At 40.1% G+C, this 21,956-nt stretch overlaps 1 protein-coding gene across 1 annotated transcript; it reads left to right on the plus strand.

Annotated features, from left to right (window-relative positions):
* Positions 1-5,374: 5,374 nt before the first annotated feature.
* CD9 (CD9 molecule) lies at positions 5,375-15,181 on the plus strand (the record flags this gene model as incomplete). The annotated part of the gene is given in 7 exon segments (XM_031555512.1): positions 5,375-5,477; positions 8,423-8,520; positions 9,816-9,890; positions 11,879-11,971; positions 12,501-12,590; positions 14,207-14,290; positions 14,947-15,181. Coding segments are annotated over 7 exon segments (609 nt in total), but the record flags the coding sequence as incomplete, so codon positions are not given.
* Between the last annotated feature and the right edge of the window lie 6,775 nt (positions 15,182-21,956).

Genomic DNA, 21,956 nt, shown 5'->3' on the forward strand with positions numbered 1-21,956 from the left:
TAATCTTTCGTTTATAAACAATTCCTTTAGTCTAGGAGAGCTCCTGCTAAAGCAAGATTAGTTGGATCAGGCTTGGAGAGCTCTTCTTTGATTAATTTGGAGTTTATCTGTGACTTTATTCTGGGCCATGATCTTGCTGTTTATATTGCACTTGAGACAGCCAGAGCAGTGCTCTGATTTTGTTGTTCAAGGCAAGAAGCAGAATTGATGAACAGGGAATATACATATATGCAGACATGTATGCATGTGTACATACAAGAGCAACAGAAGTAGGTTTTGTCTGCTCTAATCAAGTAATCTAGTTGCTGAGTGTATAAGTCAAATGCTGCTTTGGTTCAGCTTAACAGCTTTTAACTCAAGCAGATGCTGGTAAGTCAAGAATGGAACTAGAGGATGTTGCCTTTACAGTTTAAGTTACGAGTACAGTAGGGTTTCTTCTGAATTGGAGCTTCTGTGAAATGGGCACTGATCTTGGCTGTGGCTCAGGAATTCTATAGTGCTGTTGCTACTATACTGGAGTACCATTTTATTGCAGTAAATGTTGTGACTTTAATTTAGCCCACGGCCTTCTTGAGAACTTTCTTAAGCAGAATGGAAGTACTTCCTTTCCAGTCTATTTTCTTTCCCTTCTCAGAGGCTGGAAATATCTGTAGCTTCATATATAACTGCTAGCAATCACTTCACATCTTTTAGGAAGGTTTGGGTGTTCTGTTTTTTTTCCTCAGATCTTGAAGTAGAAGTTCTGTTGTGGATAACACTAATATTGCAATTAAGGGTTTAGTTATGTTGAGTCTCACCTGTACTTACTGCTTGTGAGTGTTTGTTTAGAGATTACTGGCAGTGTACTGTTGGCATGCCCTATGTAAAACCAGCATAACTGCCATATAGATCCTGGCATACTTTTTTACTAAAAGTCTTCTGTTAGATGAAATGCCAAGCAGACAGCACTGAAAGCAGCTTTGATTTTATATTTTTTTTTTTTTTTTGGACTGAGTATTTCCACATACTAATTTACCTTCTGCTCAAGGTAGTGCCATGTACTTGATAGAAGTTGTCTATAGCTTTGGCCTAAATGCACTAAAATTGCATAACAGAGGCTTTTTCTGTATAAAGGTGCTTTGAAGGGGTCTGCCATCTAAGCTGCATCAGCCAACTATAAGGACTTGCTAACCTTTTGGACCTCAAGCAGGCTTTGTGCATAAAAAAGCAGTTTATTGGAAGATGTCTACAGCACATACAGCTCTGTGGCTGCAGGGTTGTGCTTTTCCAAGGTGGGTCAGGATAACGAGGTCAGAAGGGACTGAACAAAATGATCTTTGAGAAAGAGTAGTTAAGTCTAAAATAAGCTTTCCAGCTTCCTGAAATAGGGTCATGGTGTTCTGACACTACTATTAATAAAATTTCGAACCCGAGTAGCTCAAATAGTAACTTCTGATGTTTTCCCATCAGTGTCATTAACTCTAATGTCTCCCTTTGAAAACTTTCTACTAGCACACTGTGAAACCTCAGATGGCTTTGTGAGGGAGAGGGAAATCATAGTGGAAGTGGCTTGATAATTTCATTCAGTGGCTAAACTCTAAGGCAATACTGATGCCAACCCAACTACGGTGGGGAGAAGTATTGCCGCTTCTGCCTCCAGAATAGATCAGCTGTTACTCATCTTAACTACAGAGCGAATCTCTATCATGACATAGATACTTTGTCAGCTATGTCTTGTGACACTGAAGGCTAAAAGCATTGTTTTGGAGATGCAAGGCTGTGTCACACCCATAGATAGATAAGCCCTTAGTAATAGGCTGGCTTGAGAGAAGTTTTAGTGGGAGACTGTGCTATGGGAGCCACAGAACTGCAAAGGGAAGGGGGTAGGAAAAGGCTGGAAAGGCTGCTTTTTTTTTTCTCCTCTTGCAGCAGGCAGAAGGATGCATGTAGGAGCAGAATGTTTAGAGCAATGGAGATGCCACTTTTGATATTACATGCAAGCAAGAAGCCTCCATTAAAGTAGAGGTGGAATGATCAGAGATTTTTATCCTTGTCCTTTGTCGCTATAGAGATGAGTTGAGAAGAAATAAGCTGGGAACTTTAAGATGCTTAATAGTGGTTATAGAAAACAAGAGGAGCTTGCAGGAACGTCGGTAGTATGCTTGTGTTTATTAGTACACCTGAACTTACTACTGGAGTTTTGCTGTCTCAAACTTATTTCTAATACAGTAAGTAAATAATTTCTCTTTTAATGACAGACTTTGTTCAGGCTGGCAAAATTGTCTCCCAGATACTCTTGCCAATATATTTTACTACAGTATCTTTCATAAGCACAAACAAGTTCACTTTTGTAGATTTTGTGAACACAGAATGCTAGCTTCAGGAAGAGAGAGTTCTATTCTCTCTGTTAAATTTCCTGTTTCAGTACAGGTTATTTGTACTTAGAAATATCTGGAATTACTGAACTCGCATAACAATGCAAAAATTCACCTGTTAAACTCAGAAAACATTAAAAAAAAAACCTTTTAGCAGATGATCTACCATTGGAGAGTTCAGCTTCCTGGTATCCTGGGCGGGGGAGCTTGAATACCTTTGTCAGGGAGGAGAAATAGAACTAACTACAAAGCCACTTGACAGCTACTTGAAGTAGTGCCAGGGAGCAGAAAAGCTTCTTAAGTGCCAAGTGGTAAGCTGGAGTCTGAGCAGTTGCTGCTGCCTGCGGTGCGGTGGAAGAATAACTGCTTTTTCCTCTGAGACACAAGTTAGTGCCCTATCTTATTAAACTTGTTTCAATGAAAGTAATTCCAGATTTAACTCTTCTTTTTTTTTTTTTCTTTTAACCTTTGACTTTAAAATTTCCGTTTTTAGTTTGGTCATTGTGGATAGGAAGATCACAAACTGGAAAAACAAATTCACTTCCCTTAAGAAATGGAGGAAGAAGTCACTTTTGCATGTATATCATGATGAGGGAGATCACTTTTAATCCTGCAGTTCTCAGTGATACTGAGCTGTTCACTGATGCCCTGTGATTATCCTGTTATTTTTTTTCTTTCAAGATAGTTACATTCCAAAGGAAAAAACACCACAGTGCCCATTTGTTTATAGTGCTTCAGGTGTGTATTAAGCTTCTTCAAAATGATCCATATCAAATATGTCAAGACTTCCTAATATTAATCAAGCAGTTTCTTTCTCTGAAGTATTAGCAGAACATTCCACTTAGCTTAGAGTTGCAAGATTATCTACTTGATGCAATGTTCTTCCTTCACAAATAAAGATCTGCTGGATTATAAAAGCTGTTTAAGTTGTGCAAACCTTCACTATGTCCTGTTCTGTTTGCAGCATAGTCCTTGAACTCTCTGCTTGGACACTGGAGCTTGTCAAACAGCAGAAATATATAGATGCACACAGCCAGGCACTCTTGAACTCTGCAGTTCATGAGTTCTCAGGAAGCCATGAAGAGGCAGCAGGTTTTTCTCCTAATACTTCAGAACTGGATACCTATAAAAGCTGAAGACTGAATGACCCCAGAAAGCAGGGCTCTATCAGGGAATTAAGTGTTGGGTGACTGGAAAGTAAGATGTAAGTATAGGTTTTTTTATCACCAAGCCTTTCTGGTGTTTGAGATTGCCAAGGATTTTCCCAAGCAATACTGTTGCAGGGAGTGCCATGTAGAGCAGGAACTTCTCTCCCTGCAGTTCCCTTGGCAGCTTCTTTTCCCTTGGGATGGTGCAACTGTACAGTATGTAGACGTGACACAGTCTTATTACATTTAGTTGTTGCATCAATGGTACTATTTAGTTTTTGTGTCAGCATACTTCTAACAAGGGAGGCTCTGGCTCCATGCAGGCTTTGTTCTTGCTATATTATGTATTATTACATATTATGACTAAGCCTGTACCTATGCGCATGGCACTAAATATCATTTGCATAGGTTTGGAAACCTTTGTGTGGGTTTAGTTCTGTGCATTATGTATCAATTCATCTTTTTCCCAGCCTCAACCCTGTAGCTTCTCTCAGAGGCAGGCTTGGCAAGTGTGTGTCTGCTGTACAGATGGTGCTGGTTTTCTTTTTCCAACAAATTTGGCTTCTCTGAGAGCTGCCTGTCTCACTTTTCCTCACTGGTACCTGAGCCCTTGAAGACTTCAGTTAGGATGTTTTCTTGTGAGAATTTACAAGGATGATACCTTCCCATTGAACCCTTTCTTAGCTTGATCCTTTATCCCATATCAGTCTTGAAAGCTTTTTTTTCCTCTTGATAAAGATTAAGAGGTTAGAATAGATAGCTATAGGCAACCAAGGTATGCCCACCTTCATTAAATATGAATATTCCTGTAAGAGAACAAGTTCTCATTCTTTAGAGACAACATAGGGCCAAGGGTTAGGCTTGGTGTCTGAGTGTGTTCAAATGCCTTCTGTGGGAATTCTTTCCATATTCTTGTTTAAAGTAAACACCTCCGCATTTTTTGGAAGCAATTCAGGAATGTGTTGCCTTCTAGAAGGGACTTCTCAAAGATAAGGCTTTTTTTTTTTATTTTCATGCATGCTCAGCCTAAATGGAGTTCTGTACTTGCTAAGCTTTAAGCTTATTGGTCTTCATAAAACTTTTTTGTATTGTGTATTGTTATATGTATCATATTCCTTCTTTTGAGCTTTTCTTCTGATAGTTAAATGCTATTCAGATAAAAGAAAACCTGAAAAGTGCATGCTTACCACAAACACAAGCCCTGTGTTAAAAGGAGCCTGCAGGCACACAGGCAAAAAAATGATATGTCACAAAGCTAAATATTGCCTAAAGCTTAACTGTGTTCTTCTCACAGCACATCAGCACACAGCAATGTTGCTGTTTTAGCAGCCTTTATTTTCTACTTTCTGTTGGAGTGATAAGTTGTTGTATCTTTGCTCCTGCTTTGCAAATGAGATCATTCTTTCTATACTCAGCACTGCGGTACACTGAACTATCATCAGTGTTTAATGTGCTAACAATTTTTGCTGGTACTATAATACATAGTAAAGTGCTTTTCTTTACATTATGCATGTCCTTCATAATGAGTATGCAAAATCTGTTAGCCATGCAGTATCATTAGTTAGCTGGGATAAAACATGGGTGGAGTAGTCAGTGGAAAATCTGATATTTGACACTTCTGTAAACTTATTTTCAGTATTAAAAAAAAAATTAAAAAAAAAAAAGGCATTGTTCTCTTGTTGTGCTTTAATATGCAAACAGAACTGTCAACAAGATGCCTTACATCAGGAATTGACTTTAGTCTTATTTTTATATCCTTGTCTTCATGCTGGTTCTGTCACACCTTGTTAAATAACAGCACCAAATTCTGTGATTCATTCTGGTGTTGGTAGAGTGAATGTATTAGTTGGTTTTATTTACTTGTTCCTACAGCTCGCAGGAACAGCAGTTCTTGCAATTGGATTATGGCTTCGGTTTGATGTGCAGACCAAAAGCATCTTTGAACTGGAATCCAACAACACGACATTCTATACAGGTAAGCTGTGCAGTAACTCAATGGGATAGATCACTGTTTTGCTCATAGAGTCCCTGGTTACTTTCTTCAAGGCTAAAGACAAAGCAGTCCTAATCAACATCTGTTGGGCTGAGAGTAGCTTGCTTTTGTTGGTGCTCTGAGCCGTTGTGCTAAGAGCAGCAGTGGTTGACTCTGCATGCTGTCGGTAAGCACTTGGGAACTCCTGATAAGCATAGGAAATGTGTCCTGCTGATGCTTCTCTCAGATAAGTCAGCCAGATTTCACTCTAAAATAAGTTATTAGTGACATTAATAAGTACTTTTTCTTGTGATTTAGCTACTTGAACTGTTTTCAGCATCCAAACAGATATCTGTGGGGTCAGTGAAGACAGTATAAGCCATCCTGGTATGTGCTCTTCGCACTGTAGCTTTTGGGTATCAGGTAGTCTTGCAGAGAATACTGTTAATACTGAGTTGAGTTTTTTAGAGACAGTAGCTAGGATAAACAATCTATACTTGTGCATCACCATGAATCAGCTGCAGTTCACAAGCATGCAAACTGGCAAGAAAACCTGTATTCCACTGATGTGGTATAGAGTGGTTTCTTCCTGCAACTGCCCAGATTTCCAGATGCTTTTAACTGGACTTCAGGAGGAGAAGAGAGCTAAACATAGCTGAGCTGAATTTTGAGTAGTCTGAAACAACCCTTTCACCTCCTAAAATTTATGGCAGTTTTGTAACGTTGTATTTGAGCCTATGGCTGAATACAGTGAAACAAACCTATTTAAAGTCTGTAGGTTAAACTGAGTTTAGAAAGAGGTTAATACGAATTAATGGTTTGACTTTTTAACAGGGCTAATGTCTGGTGGTAGTTTTCAGTAGGAGTTTATATGCCAGCTTGCAGGTAATAAGAAAGCAAAGGGATCTGGTTTTCACCATCTGAGTGATAGAATTTTTTAATTTAATAATAAATTTAATAATTTTAGTTTTTTAAACTAAAATAAGGAAGATCTATGTTAGATGTTAGAAGGAAACTGTCAGAGTGGTGAGGCACTGGAACAGGCTGGCCAAAGAAGTTGTGGGTAGCTCATTCCTACAGGTATTGAAGATGACTCATGTCCATAGCAGGAGGATAGGAACTCCAAGATCCCTTCCAACCCAAGGCATTCTATGTTTCTATGAAGTTACCTCAAAGGCCTTCTATTCTACTATAAGTCAAATTTAAAATAAGAGGTTCTTATGAACTTCTTTCCCCCCACAATGGGAAAAATTTCAACTGAGTTTAGAAAGTGCTGTAATTGTTGATAAGAATAATCATTTACATAGGCTTAATCAAGTTTGATGTTTATTTTGGCAGGTAATACTTACTGGTTTGTTAAAGAAAGCCTTTCTTAAACTAGTGTTTGATTGAGTCTCTGAATACAAGAACTGTACTTCTTGTCTGTATTGATAGAAAGAGAAGCTGGACGTGAGCCAGCAGTGTACACTTGCAGCCTGGAAGGCCGACTATGTTTTGGACTACATTAAAAGAGGAGTGGTTAGCAGGGAGAGGGAGGTGATTGTCCCCCTCTACTAAGCTCTTGTGAGGTCCTATCTGGAGTACTGTGTCCAGGTCTGGAGCCCCCAGCGCAAGAAGGAAGTGGAGCACTTGGAACAGGTCCAGAGGAGGGCCACTAAGATGATCAGAGGGCTGGAGCACGTCTCCTATGAAGAAGGATTGAAGGAATGGGCTTGTTTAGCTTGGAGAAAAGAAGGCTCCAGGGAGATCTCATTGTGGCCTTCCAATATTTGAAGGGAGCATATAAACAGGAAGGGTTACGTCTGCTTACAAGGGTGGATTGTGATAGGACAAGGGGGAATGGTTTTAAACTAAGACAGGGGAGATTTAGGTTAATATTAGGAGGCTTTTCACACAGAGGCTGGTGACACACTTGTGTTGCCCAAGGAGGTTGTGGGTGCCTCATCCCTGGAGCCCATTCAAGGCCAGGCAGGCTATGGACAGGGTGTAGACAGCCTTGTCTAGTGGTTGGTGACTTTGCACATAGCAGGGGGGTTGAAACTAGATGATCATTGCAGTCCTTTTCAACCTAGGCCATTCTATGATTCTATGGAATGTTGAAGTAATTTTACATGTGTTGTGTGAATGTTTCTACCATTTTTCACCACCTAAGTGATACTTGCCAGCCGTCCTATGGGACTCCTGTTTTCCTAGCTATCTTTTATTGCTTTTAATGGCTAGCAGCTGAAGAGCTGTAATTCTTAACTTGATAGTTCCCAAGATTAGGAGATATTTGGGCATAGGAGTACTTAGTCCAGAACTGTTTGCTCTCTCCTCTTTATCACTTGCTACTTAAATTCTGGGCAAAATGGTCTATAGATTTAACCACTTGACTTAATGAAGTATCTGCTTTCAAAAAGGCAGAAGATTTTGAATTTCTTTTAGTTAGAAAGGCTGTCTAGTTAGGCATGAATATGACACTGTGGCTGGTAAAATAATTTGGTAATTCTTGATGGACAAGTAGGGTACAAAAGCATTTAAAGCTTTGACAGATGATTGTATTGTCTGCTTCCATCAGGAGAACAGATACTGAAAGAATTTTGAGTTCTTGATAAATCACTAGTTCCAACTAACTGCAACTACTTTTATCCAAAAATAAGTATATTATTTGGTCTCTGAGCCAATTTTTAAGAATTTTTAAGTGTGTTTATATTTTTATTTTGATGGCTTTATCTTGTACTTCTTCTAAATTTTGTGAAACTGCAGCAGTGATGCACATCACCTGTTGTAAGTTGAAGTTCTTGTATTAATAGCATCTCAAAGCTTGTGGGGAAGTTTACTTTGAAAATTAAGCTCATCTCCCTTTTTGCTGAAAACAACAAATTTTTTAAAAGCTATTTATAGAGCAACTAACTTGCTGCTGAAGATTCAACTAGTCTGTATGAATCTTTGTTTCGTCTCCTTCCTAGGAGTTTACATCCTAATTGGAGCTGGTGCACTCATGATGCTGGTTGGCTTCTTGGGATGCTGTGGTGCATTGCAGGAATCACAGTGTATGCTTGGGCTGGTAAGCATGAGTGCTTAAAGTAATGTTTAAACTTAGCAATCTGATCAGAAAGGAAGGATAATATTGGCTGTGGAGTAAAAGGGAACAGATGCTAATTGGATGGGTCTCACAATGTTTTAATTTATAGTCATTTACATAATGATAAAATGTTTAAATAATTATATTTTGCTTCCATTTCTGGCACTAAATCAAAATGTATGTTACATTTGAATGCAAAATGGCCAAGTTAATAACATTCAGACACTGAGGTGTATCAAGAGAATGGGAGAATGTGTGAATGCGGAACTAAAATTTTTGTAAGATTAATGCTGTTTATTAAACAATTTGTCCTAAACTCTGAATGCTTTGTTGAGATATTTGAGACCAGTACTGGAGTATTGTAAGATCCTCAAAGTAGCAAACTTCATAATCACTGTGTGAACTAGTCTAGTTGACAAGTGTGCTTCAAGTCAGTTGTCGGAGAGTAACCCCATTGTTTTCAGACTGCTGGGACTTACTGAGTTCAAGCATGTCTGTACCTATTGAACTATTAATTCAAATAACCAGATATGGTTAATAAGACTACTATAGCTGGAGGAAAAATAATTCACTTCCTGTATAATGCTTTATAAAGCTTTACCTTCCTTGCAAAATTATGCCTCTAATCCATTATTGTAATTCTGAACACCTCTTTTTAAAGTGCCTTTAAGTGGTCAGTGTTCTGGAACTGATAGTCAATTGAATATGGTGTTACTTCTATTTGTGTTAGAAACAAGTTACTATCAGCTCTGAAGGAACGCTCTCAGGTGGCATGTATTAAGTTATGACTCGTAGAGCAATAAGGGTGACAAACCAGAGAAAGCATGTTAACTATACGATGTCTGTGTGACCTGTGTAACTTCAAGTCTGAATTAACAAATAACTGGCTTTAAATAACACTGATCAAAAAAGCAGGACTCCTGCTTGGAAAACATTGCCAAGCTTACTGATGCTGTCAGAAGGAAGTGTTGAATGTATGTCCTATTCCCTATTTTCAACCAGAGTTTCAGACCTTCAGCTAAAAACAGGTTGAGTGATAATTCCCACAAGGCTTAACACTGCGGACCAAACAAGCTTTCAAGGATGTCAGCTACTGTTGTTTGGTTGTTGTTTGGTTGTTGTTTGGTTGTTGTTTGGTTGTTGTTTGGTTGTTGTTTGGTTGTTGTTTGGTTGTTGTTTGGTTGTTGTTTGGTTGTTGTTTGGTTGTTGTTTGGTTGTTGTTTGGTTGTTGTTTGGTTGTTGTTTGGTTGGTTAATGATGTGATCTTGCTCTTCTAGTTCTTCGTCTTCCTCTTTGTGATTTTTGCCCTTGAAATTGCTACTGCCAGCTGGGGATTTGCAAATAAAGAAAAGGTAGGTTGCTGTTAAGTAACAACCAAAGAGATCAACAAAACCCTATCTGAGACCTCAGAGTGAGTGTTCTTCACTTGAAAGACCATGTATGTTAGTTTCTTATTCTTTCAATGTCACAGCTTCTAAATGCAAAGATTTTTCCCAAAGTTGCAAGTCTTAAACTATATTGTAGTTTCTTAACCTTTAATACTGTCCTTCTGGGGTTTCTGTGCAGAAAATCTCTCCCCTGTAGATTTTTGCCCAGCAAGCAACTTCCTTCAGCATTTGGGCACAGTAAATTCCAGTCCTACAGCGTTTGGACTCAGCAAGCCTGTTCCTTCTAGCTTTCAGTATAGCTAGCCTCCATTCTGCTTTTTGGCTCAGCAAGACAACTTCCTATTGGCTTTTAACCCAGAATGCCTTCTTTCTGGGTTTCAGCACGCTGTGCTTCATTCTTTCTGGTTTTCTACACAGCAAATCTGCTTCCTTCTTGCTTGAGGCCTAGTAAGCCCCCTTTCTTCTGGGTAAGGACCAAGTAAGCCCCCTTCCATTTGAGTATGTGGACAGCAAGCTCCCTACCTTCTGCGTATCAGAGCATCAAGCCCCCTACATCCTGTGTCTTTGTCCAGAAAGTCTCCTTCCTTCTGCATTTTGGACCAGAGAGCCCAATTCCTTTTTACTTCTGGCCCATCAAGCTCTCTTTCTTCTGGGTTTTAGCCCAACAAGCACACTTCCTTCTACGTTTCGCCCCAGCTATTCCATTTCCATCTGGCATGGAGCCTAGCAAGCCCCTATCCATCTGGTTTAAGCGTATCAAGTGCTGTTCCTACTGGCTTTGGGCTTCCTTTTAAATTTGAGGACTGTGTGCCTGTGCGAATGTATATGACTAGTGAAAAATGTACCAGTAATAATCAAATATTGTTTATCTGTTTAATTTGGAGGAGGAGGGAGAAGGCTTTGTTGCAGCCAAATATGAGAAACTAATTACTGAATTAAAAAGACTAGCAGAGAGGCCAGAATCCAAGGTGCTGTTGTCCCTTACAGGTGCCTTCTGAGTGTCTGCACTGTGAAGTGAACCAAGCCTTCAGTAAGGTCTTACAATTTCTAGGAAGGAATTTGCTGTTAAAGGCTGAATATCATATCTAAGCCATGACTGTTCTGTATTCTTGCCTCAAGTTGATATACTCCTCAGATATCTCCTTTACCACTGTGGATGTTCACATGCTCTGAATATTGCCTTGTCACTGTGTATGAGTTTACGTAAAAATAAGGCACCAAGCTGGTTGCGCTTTTGATGCAGATCCTGTGGTGAGGCCTTCCATACCAGTCAGGCTGGGAGTACCACAGATTATTGCTGCTCTAACAGTTCAGGAATAGGAGGGCTTTATGCTTAATCACCAGAGTCATGTGAGCAAAACTAGTCAATGTGAAGGTGCTGCAGGCCTCAAGAATAGAAATGTTGGTAGATGTATTGGCCTCCTATCCCAGAGAAACTGTAATGTAGGTTTGGATTTAGACTTTTTGGCAAACATTTGAAAATAGCAAAAATAATTGAAACTCTTTGGATATACTTTGTAGAATAGAATTCAGTTTTGCTTTTTAACGGTCAGATTTTTTTTGTTTCCAAACTGAGTACTTGGTTCAGGATTGTTTTGCTGCTTATATTGTGCAGCTGGGGAAATGTAGTAACTTCTGAAGTTAGCAATGAGTTGGAAATAATTCTGTGTAACTAATGGGGAAAACTTAGTTTTCTCAATCCTCTTAGGAGCTCATAGTTCTGAAGGGAATCTGTAAAGTTTATCTGTTTGGGTCAAGGTTTTAATGTGAGTACACCATTTTAGGCTTACTAGTTCCAGGTGAGTAGTGCTGTCCACCCTGTTTCCACTCCATATTTCTGTATGTTAAAAGGCCATGTATTGTAGATTGTAGAAATTTTAATGATTACTCTATCCAAAACAAGTTATTAATCAAGGTAAAACATAAATAGAATACAACTATCTATCTTGTAGGTTGTTGAAGAGCTAAAGGATTTCTACAGAGAAACCTATGAAAAGAGATCTCAACCAGCTGCCAGAGAAACTTTGAAAGTATTCCATTTTGCTGTAAGTACATAGTTAGTATTAAACTAGGTAGTTATTACTGTTTGACACTGTTCTCTAACACATCCAGAATCCTGTACACATCTAGTACCTTACTAACTAGAAGAAACCAAAGGAGAATTGGTAACAAACTCCAGCTCTTGTATTCCATTAGTGAATTCAGTATACTTTTTCCCTAGTAGGACTAGTTCTTTTCCTAAATAAATTTAAAAGCAAGCTGAGAAACTCTAGAGCTCTAGCATTGATCTGAAGGTACCACAGTATGTGTAGTTGCATGTGTTTAAGTTGTTCATATTTCACCTATAAGAAGTACCAAGCTGCCTCCAAAGTGTGTGCATGTGTATATTTAATGACACTAAGCTCTTACTTTTGGAATCTTATATTTTACTACAAACCTTGTTTTAAAATTATTTCTAAGCAAACTGCAAAAGATCTGTAAAAAATAGCTAATGTAATCTAGCTCTTTCTTTAAGCAAGTACAGAGAGGGGAAAAAAATATAACTTGGTTTTCTTTTCCTGTCTTCTGTTGTAGCTGAACTGCTGTGGTATTATTGAAGGTCTTGAGCAGCAGTTGATGGACACCTGTCCAAAGAAGACCTCGCCTGAGTCATTTACTACAATGGTAATTCATGACCTAACTCTTCAGTTATTCTACCGAATGACAATGAGAAACAGTTCTTTGAATAAAACCTTCCAGTCCATGAAAAATGCCTGTCATTCTCAATAGGCAGCCTATCCACACAGTCAATCCACTTGTAGAAAATCTACAGTTTCCCTGTAGAAGGAACAAGTGAGATCAGTGGGAAATCAGTACTCTGTAGATACATGCAGATGCATGGTGCTGTAGCCTATGTCATTAAATTCAGGGGCACGATGAACAAATTAATGCAAAAACTTCACATAACACACTCCAGAGTTCTGTCTGGACTGCTGCTACCATAAAGTGCCTTCCTGATATGCACTAAAGCTGTTGCCTCTCTTCCTTTGGGAGGAGAACATGAGAAGGGAGCAAGTCTGAAATTTTAGTGAGAAATTTGCCAGTTTTGAAAATATGAGATAAGGTAGATAGTGCACTGGTGTCTTGTTTGGGTGGTTATATCATAACCAAATTCTCTGAATCAGATTCCAGTGTTGAAATAGTGCTGCAGTGATGCTTCTATGCCACAGACAGGAGAGGCACTTTTATAATTCACAGGATCACCAAGGTTGGAAAAGACCTACAAGATCATCCAGTCCAACCATCCACCTATCACCAATAGTACTCGCTAAACGATGTCCCTAGACACAAAAACCAAATGTTCCTTGAATGCCTCCAGGGTCAGTGACTCCACCACCTCCTTGGGCAGCCCATTCCAATGCCTGACCACTCTTTCAGAAAAGTAGCATTTCCTAACGTCCAGCCTAAATCTCCCCTGGCGCAGCTTGAAGCCATTCCCTCTAGTTCTACCACTAGTTACACGAGAGAAGAGGCTGACCCCCAGCTCACTACAACCTCCCTTCAGGTAGTTATAGGGAGCAATAAGGTCTCCCCTGAGCCTCCTCTTCTCCAAACTGAACAATCCCAGCTCCTTCAGCTGCTCCTCATAAGGCCTGTGTTCCAGACCCCTCACCAGCTTTGTTGCCTTTCTTTGAACCCACTGCAGGGCCTCAGTGTCTTTCTTAAAGTGAGGGCCCAAAACTGGGCACAGTACTTGAAATGCGCCCTCACCAGAGCTGAGTACACGTGGACAATCATTTCCCTGTTCCTGCTGGCAACACTGTTCCTGATGCAAGCCAAGATGCCATTGGCCTTCTTGGCCACCTGGGCACACTGCTGGCTCATGTTCAGCCGAGCATCAATCAATACCCCCAGGTCCATTTCCTCTATGCAGTCTTCCAGCCATTCTGCCCTAAGCCTGTAGCATTGCCTGGGGTTGTGGCCAAAGTGCAGGACCTGGCATTTGGCCTTGTTGAAACTCATCCCACTGGCTTCAGCCCAGCTATCCAGCCTGTTTGGATCCTTCTGTGGGGCCTCACTACTCCCAGGCAGATCGACACTTCCAGCCGATTTGGCCGTCATCTGCAAACTTACCGAGGGTGCGCTCAATGCCCTCATCCATTATGATACTGAAAAGGACAGGCCCCAGCACCGACCCCTGGGGAGCACTACTCGTGACAGGTTGAGCAGATAAGCTCATCAAGCAAACAAATCAGTGTTTCAGTATGCATGAAACACTAACAAATATGGTTTCCTTTCAGCCATGCCATAATGCCATTGATGATGTCTTTAAATCAAAACTGAATGTCATTGGAGCAGTTGGCCTTGGTATTGCTGCGATAATGGTGAGTTTGCAGATTATGGGATTGCTGCCTGGTCAAGGCTGCTTAGAGTACAAGTTTATTGAATAGTGCAGACATTAACTACAGTCTGTGAGCCTGTTCCACTAATCATGAGTACTTGTAAGATAAAGTTGTATGCTGTGGGTCCTTGAAACAACTTGGTGGGTGGGGTGCCTGGGGACTTTATGCTTCTACTTTGGATTTGAATCTGCCTCCTTGTAGCTTTAGCATTGGCTAAGTTGTATTGAGTGAGTGTAGGGTGTGCAGGTTGAAAACATGGGCTTGGCAACATGAACAGTTTATTTCCTCTGGAATTGACTAGGAGACTGAAATAACAGCGCTAATAAGAAAACTTGCACTTGTTTCCTTTCTTGGGAGGCAAATATGATGCAAATGCAATAATGTATGTTGGGAAGATTCGATATTTAAGGAATTGACTTGAATTTGCAGTTGATCTGTTTTGAAGTACTGAGGGTAAGGGGGATTGGTGAGAATTAGCTGGAATTTGGGGATCAGAGGGAAAGGAGCCTTGGGGACATAAACTGCAAAATAAATTGTTAGCATGCATTTTGAGCCAGGAAGTATCTATGCTTTTTTGCATCTTGATAAGAATGTTTTTTTCCCCATTCTGATTTCTAATGAGTTTGTTTTCTTTACAGATTTTTGGCATGATATTCAGTATGGTTCTTTGCTGTGCTATCCGCAGAAACAGAGAAATGGTCTAAGAGCTGTAAATCCAAGGTGTCTGCAGTATAAAATCTGTCATTAACTCTAGTGTTCTCAAAGCATTTCTAAAAGAAAATTGTATGTTACCTTTTTAATGCTTTATTTGGTACTGATGTAGGTTTGCTTTTTATGTTATAGGTTAAAATGATAAAGTTATATTTGACTCGAGATGAATACTGTACACAAAGCATCTGTTTTTCTTGAAACTTAAATAATTTGGATATATTTATGTTAAGGCAATTTGATACTTAATAAAGAGTAAGATGTATTTTATATTTGGGGAAAATCATTGGTGGGGCAGAGCCTGATTGTATGGGGCTCTCAGCAATCTGGTCTAGTGGGAGATGTCCCTGACCATGGCAGGGGGTTGGTGGAAGTATATGTTCTTTAAAGGTCTTTTCCAACCCAAACCATTTAGTGATTTTATGTTTATGTTGATGTAATGTAAAGACAATTCCAAAGAATGCAAAGATCTTTCATGATTTGCTTTATTAGTACATATTGTGGAAGGTCTCGTAATTTCTCCCTTTTTCAGTGCATGAACAAAACCAGTTATTAATTATATTTTTCTTACTGCTGCAGCAACATCATCTTCATATAGGATGTTAAAGGGTAACTGTCATACTGATAATACACAGGCAGTGGTACCCTGCTATGCTAGGCTCTACTCTGATGCCAGGTGGGCTTTCTTAGCTTTTGTCCTGGCATAACTCTGTTCCCTGGCATCTGACATGGCCTCAGTGTCTTGATAAGGCAAATTCCTGTAGCATGCACTCACACAATTTTTCTCAGTAGCTGACTTTGTGCTTTGTCATCCAAAACTAGTGATGTACACAGTTTTAAGGGCCAAATCTCAAATTCTGGGGAGGAAACACAAGTTCTGCTAGAAGTTAATGTACTGCTCTGCAGTCGCTCCTCATAGCAGCAACTAGTACTGTGGCTATTGTGTTTCAGACTAGAAGTAAAAAAATGGGAGAGAGCAGCTGTGTTACTGTGGAAACCCTAGCTAAAAAGTTACTAGTTTTCCTATCCTTACAATCTAAATGACCTTTAATAGTGTTTAAAATACCTCTTGGTGGGATACAAACCTCAGAGCTTTGCCAGTTGCTATGCTATACCTGCATACTATGTTCTGCTGTAGCACATCATATATGTTCTTAGACTTTCTGGTGTTTGTCATCTGTGTATTTTAAATTTTTCAGCACTTCCCACTTTTCTCTTGTAAGGAGGTTCTCTTTTGACATGAGAAGTGGAGGGTTGGGGCTCTAACTGTAGCAATAGATTAATACTTGGATGTCTTGTCTTGTTGATAAATTCAGAGCTTTATGCAAATACTAAGCTTTCCTCTGTAATCTATTCTCTATTTCATAGTGCCTTCTTAAAAAAGATCAATCTGAAGGAAGTGGGAAGCATGCATTTAGTTTAGACTTAAATTAACTCAGTTGTAAGCTCATGAAAGAATGTTGTTGATAGCAGGAGTGCAGGTGAATAGCATCATCTGTGGTGGTAGCTCTCAAACTGATGTAGAATTCAACTGAATAGCTGGAAGGATAAGTTTGCATCTGTTTTCTAAAGAAGCTAAATGAGCATTTTCTGTACACACTAGTCTTTGTTACAACACTGCCTTCTTACAGTGTTTATGGTAACATTTCATGATTGTCTGCCATCAAACTCTTTCTGGAAGTACTACAACCCAACCTTCACCCCTTCTTGAACATTCTATATGTGTTGGTTGGAGTTTTCTGTAAATCTTTTCAAGGAGAGCTGATTATAGTTACTGATGGTTACTTGAATATTATTTTCCTTTTACCAAAAACCTGAATTATAGGTGTAATATCTGGTTGCAGTCCTCCTAAGATCTTAAAGTTGATGTCAAATCAGTACATCTCAAACAACTGCTTCTGAGGCAGCTGGCTTTTCAGGCAGCAACTGGGACAGATTTCCTGAAGAATTTGCTTCTAATTAAAAGCAATACCACTTTTTTAATTAAAAAAAGGCTTTCTTGTACTGTCCCTCTGAGCAGAGGGTGAGTTTCCCATCTTGAAATCAGATCAGATGTATCTGAAGGATACTTGCTTGGAATGGCATATCAGAAGAGATGATAACTGATAATGGGGGTAAATCCTGGGTAAGGCACTAACATAACACTGACTGTTGAACTGGCAGATGAATGATGGGCAAAGATAGCATGAGCTGTTGAAATGCATGTGGCAGAGCATAGCTTGCTGCTAGTTTTTGCTGTGTTCATGAGAAAACATTGATAAGCTTTGCACTGCATTGCTCTGAAGCTGCTGCAAGTTGTGCCTGCTATCCACTGCTATGAGGAAAATCAAAGGAAAATGAAGTCAAGGCACTAGAGGATACGGCTATTTATTTGTTGTAAGCTAGCCAAGGACAACTGGGAAAAGGAGTACATAAAATATGGACATTTGCTCCAAGAAACAAACAACATATCTGCTGCTGTGAACTCAAAATACGTCCTTGCCACTTGGCCAAACCTTACAAAGTTCTTGAACTATTGAGGCTTTTCATGAGGTATTTATGCTAGAAAAAAAATATTTTAGACCACTTTCAAAAAGTCAGACCCAGCCTGCCTCAGAAATTAAGGGAGGTATCAAGCTAGCCACATGATTGGCAATGTTGGCAGAAAGTGCACTAACATGGGAGAACTTTGGTTTTGCACAGGAGCAACACTTGTCACTACAGAAGAGGTTCCTTTTTATAGTGGAGCTAGGAAGGACAACTGTGGTACAGCATATTGTCATTGTAAGGGAGTCCTAGCATATTAGCAATTGAGTCAAGTGCAAGGAAAAAACAGCAGATCCCTGAACTGTGGAAACAGTGAGAGATGTTGGAAGAAGCTGTCAGTAAAAGAAAGGTGTGAGCCTAACAGACTCAGTATGGGAAGAATTGTCAGATTGTATTCTGACAATTTGCTGAAGAATAGTTCAGCAATTAATAGGTTTATTTCTAAAGGGGGTAGAAAATGTCTGACAGTGGGATACTGTTGTTAGCTACAGTGTGATCTGAAAAAAGAAATGCTTCAGCAGCAACACCATGAACTTACGTTCATGTCTGGGCTGTCTGGATCAGGATGATTCTGTATCCCTTTCACCTATCAGCCCAAGTACTGTGTAGAGCATTTGCAGACAGTTCTTATGAACTGGTTGTACATCTGCCCTATTCCACTTTTCCTGTTGGATCTGCAGTTCAAGTCACAGGATCTGGCTAGGAGTAACTGGGAGGGGAGGTAGATAAAAAAGAAAAGAGTGATAGAGACTGAAATCATAGTGCTAAATGTGAGTCAAATTCCTGTTTGTGGGGAATGTCTAGTTGGGACCCCAAGAGGGCCTGGTGAGCAGATTTCTGTCCCTCAGGGGAAAGCTGCTGGTCCAACAGAGCACAAGCACTAGCTAAGTAAAACCCAGCCTGGACTCTTCTGTGTTACTATGTTAAGAGAGTGGCTTTTGCCTACAGCCACTATATAATTAGGATGATTATAAAATAGTAACCTCTTCAGTTTCTGCTTCTTGGCAGAAATGACCAAATTTGAGGAAATGACCTAATTTGAACTGACCTAATTCAAACTGTCAGCATTGAGAACCTTGATTCCTACCAAAAGTCACTTTCAAATGAGCCTAGAACATGTAGACAGCTTCCAGACTTCACTGCCAATAATAATCAGTGAGATTTTCCACTGCTGGATACAGGCTTTCACACATGCGTCTCCTACAAAAATGAATCTACAAGGCAGCCTTTCATGGCTGTTTGAATGCTTCTGTTCTCTAGCTGCCTATTTGACATTCAATAGCTATTCAGGCTGAAAACTATTTTTTGCTTTGTCCTCCATGTTGACATTTAATTGCTAACTTACTATGTGCTGAGTGCTTGCACTTCTGCTTTGTCCCACTGAAGAAATGGCTCACGCAGTGTCAACATGAAGCATCAACCTTAGCATGGCATGCCCTTCTTATGACAAGAATTTTAGGTTTGAGCTTCTGCTCTGGGGGTTGGTGTGAGAAAAGAACGGGGGTAGAGGAGAGAGAGGTTTTTTTGGCTTTGTAGGAGTGAAACAGCATGCAAACTGCACCATCAGCTTATGCATACACTGCTGCTCCTGGAGAGCTGGGACAGTGCTCAGCAGCCTTTTCTAAAGCCACACCTCACCTCAGTGCTGCAATCATTTGAGGATGGTAATTAGAAGAATCCTTCTTAATTGTTATCCTTTACACTCCTCTGCTGCTGTGCTTAAGTGCTTTGCTGTACATTCTGGCATGGTTCCTCTTGCATCAGAGATTCTGAGTAGGGCAGCTAACACCTCCAAATTACAGGTTACATCCCATCCTTAGACACAAAATAGGAGGAGAGATGTGGTTCCTTGTCAGCAGGTCATGATTCATGTTCCTGGGAGACTGTTCAGTCAGGCAGATGTTAAAAGTGGCTGTGAATGTTCAATAGAATTTACTGGTTTCTGCTTTTCTGGCACTCATTAATTCTTCGAAAATCTCTGTGACTTTACTCTGAGTAAGACTCTGAGTAAGATGGTAGACCCTCAAACACTAACATAGCATATCTCAAATTGGAAGGGACTTACAAAGGCCAGTGAGTCCAACTCCTGGTTCTACGTAGGACCATTCAAAATTCAAACCCAGTGTCTGAGAGATATGTTCAACCGCTTCTTGAGCTCCAGTTACCTGGGCCTGTGACCACTGCCAGGGGGAGCCTGTTCCAGTGCCTGACCACCTTCTGCTGAAAAACCTTTTCCTTACACCCAGTCCAACCTTCCCAAGACATAAATCTGTGCCATTTCCTCAGATCCTGTCACTGTCAAAAGAGAGAAGAAATCAGCACCTACCCATCTGTACCCCTTCTGAAGAAGCTGTACACTGCAATGAGGACTCCTTTCAGTCTCCTCTAAGGAAAATGATTGTGCTTTTGTTTTTTCTTTTTAAATTTTTGTCGGGGGCTATGTAAGCATGCAGACTGTACTTGTGGGACAGAAGGGGATTTTGCTCCTTCTCCAATCTCTTTTGCACAGTCCACATCTTCAGCCTACATCCTGCACCATAGCTGAAGGTTTTTGCATTCTATGCACATCAAAGAATGCTCTTGAAAAGAAAGCAACATGGCAAATATGGTGTAAATGGATAGAAGACAGCAGACAGTCAAATCCAAACCATTCTCCATTAGTGTAAATCATGCTTTAATGGGTAATAGATGAGGTGAATTGCTGAGGTCTATTCTCAGAAGCAGAAAGGATGACATACTGTGTGCCTGCTGTCCTCCAACAGGGCAACAACGGCTTGGGGTTTTTTTTTTTTTGCAAATTATGAGGGGAAAATGTCTGGGATTCTGCCATTCAACCTATCAGCTGCCAGCCCACTGGTAGTGCAAGGAAGCAAATAGTAATTAAACAGTGGAAAGTCACTTCAGTTTTACTGCAGAGGCTGGGCAGACCTTTACTTTCTCTAGAGTATGAGAACTGTTAAGCTTAAAGAGATCCATAGGATCTCAGGGCAATTTTGTGTTGACCTCAGGATGTCCAACCATCTATTCAAAGCAGGGCTGGCCATGAGGTCAGGACAGGTTAAACAGGGCTTTATCCAACACAGTCCTGAAAAGCTCCAAGGATGAGAACTGCACAATGTCTTACAGAAACCTGATCCACTGCTTGGCTGTCTTCCTGGAGGAAAAGCTTTCCTTACAAGAGTTTGAACTTCTCTTGGTTCAACTTATGCTAATTATCTGCTATCCTACCATTGTGTACCACAGTGAGGCTGCTGGTTCTGTCTTTTTGGTAACCTTCTCACAGGAAAAAGGAAGCTGTCATTAGCCCCCACCATTCTTCTCTTCTGCAGATTGGTCAAGCCTCATAACTTCAGCATCTTCTCACAGTGAACATGCTTCAGAAAGCTAGCCATCTTTGTTGCCCTCCACTGAGCTCACTCTGTTTTTTCAGTGATGGATATTGAGTCCCAAAACTGGGCACTTTGTTTTAGATGCAGCACACTGGTTACTGACCTCCTTTAAAAAGATTTTTTATGCACTTGGAAACTTGCACTACTTCTGGGCTGGGGATCTGTTTCCAACAGAAGCAAATAGGGAAAATACTTTGCTCTTCTGGGAAGATATTTAAGAAGTCTTTGACACTGGGTAGTTGTCTGGAAAAGTTATCACAGACACAGCTCTTGTTCAGCTGCTCTCTGAGGAGCTGCAGACTTTTGCTCTTGGATTCTCCCTTGTGATGCTCCATCCAGTTAGTAGCCAAAGTGAGAAGAACTGTAGGTAATGAAAAATAATACACAGGTTTTTGCTGCCTTATGGGTTTTTGAAGGATAGAGCGTCCATGATCAAGAATGTTATCATGGAAAAAGAAATAACACTGAGTTAGAAATGAGACAGAAAGCTGGACCAACAGTGAAGGCACCACTTAGCAAACTCTTCCTGTCAAGAACTGCTTCCCTTTGGCAGGATTGCTAGTCCTATATGTCAAGATACACTAGAAAGAATAAGTTTCTCCTTTTTGCGAGGGCCAGTTTAGCTCCATCCTTGATTCAGGTATAAAAAGCAGGCTTTTCTGCCATCTGTTCACCTTCCTCATTTTGTCAGGAATCTCACAAGCTGCTTCCCAAGCTTTCTCAGTTGTGCAAAGGGAAGCAACCATTGTCCTTTTCATAACAGGGATCCATCCACTTTGAGTGTTTTGTTACGCTGTGAGCAAACTTGCCCTCTATCTGGGCTTCTGCAGTGATTCACTTACTTATATTTGGAAAAATTCTGTTAAATGTTTGGAAAATTTTCCTTCTGTAAATGTTTGCTTTACAGCATATTTATTTGTAAAGTTTTTCTTGCTTCTAATAGTAACTTTTCACATGATTCCTCCATGCTTTTTATGAACAGATCTTATTGTCAGCTTCTTATCATATCAGAGTTCAAACGTCTA

Source organism: Meleagris gallopavo, chromosome 1 (assembly GCF_000146605.3).
Source record: "Meleagris gallopavo isolate NT-WF06-2002-E0010 breed Aviagen turkey brand Nicholas breeding stock chromosome 1, Turkey_5.1, whole genome shotgun sequence".
Taxonomy (NCBI): domain Eukaryota; kingdom Metazoa; phylum Chordata; class Aves; order Galliformes; family Phasianidae; genus Meleagris; species Meleagris gallopavo.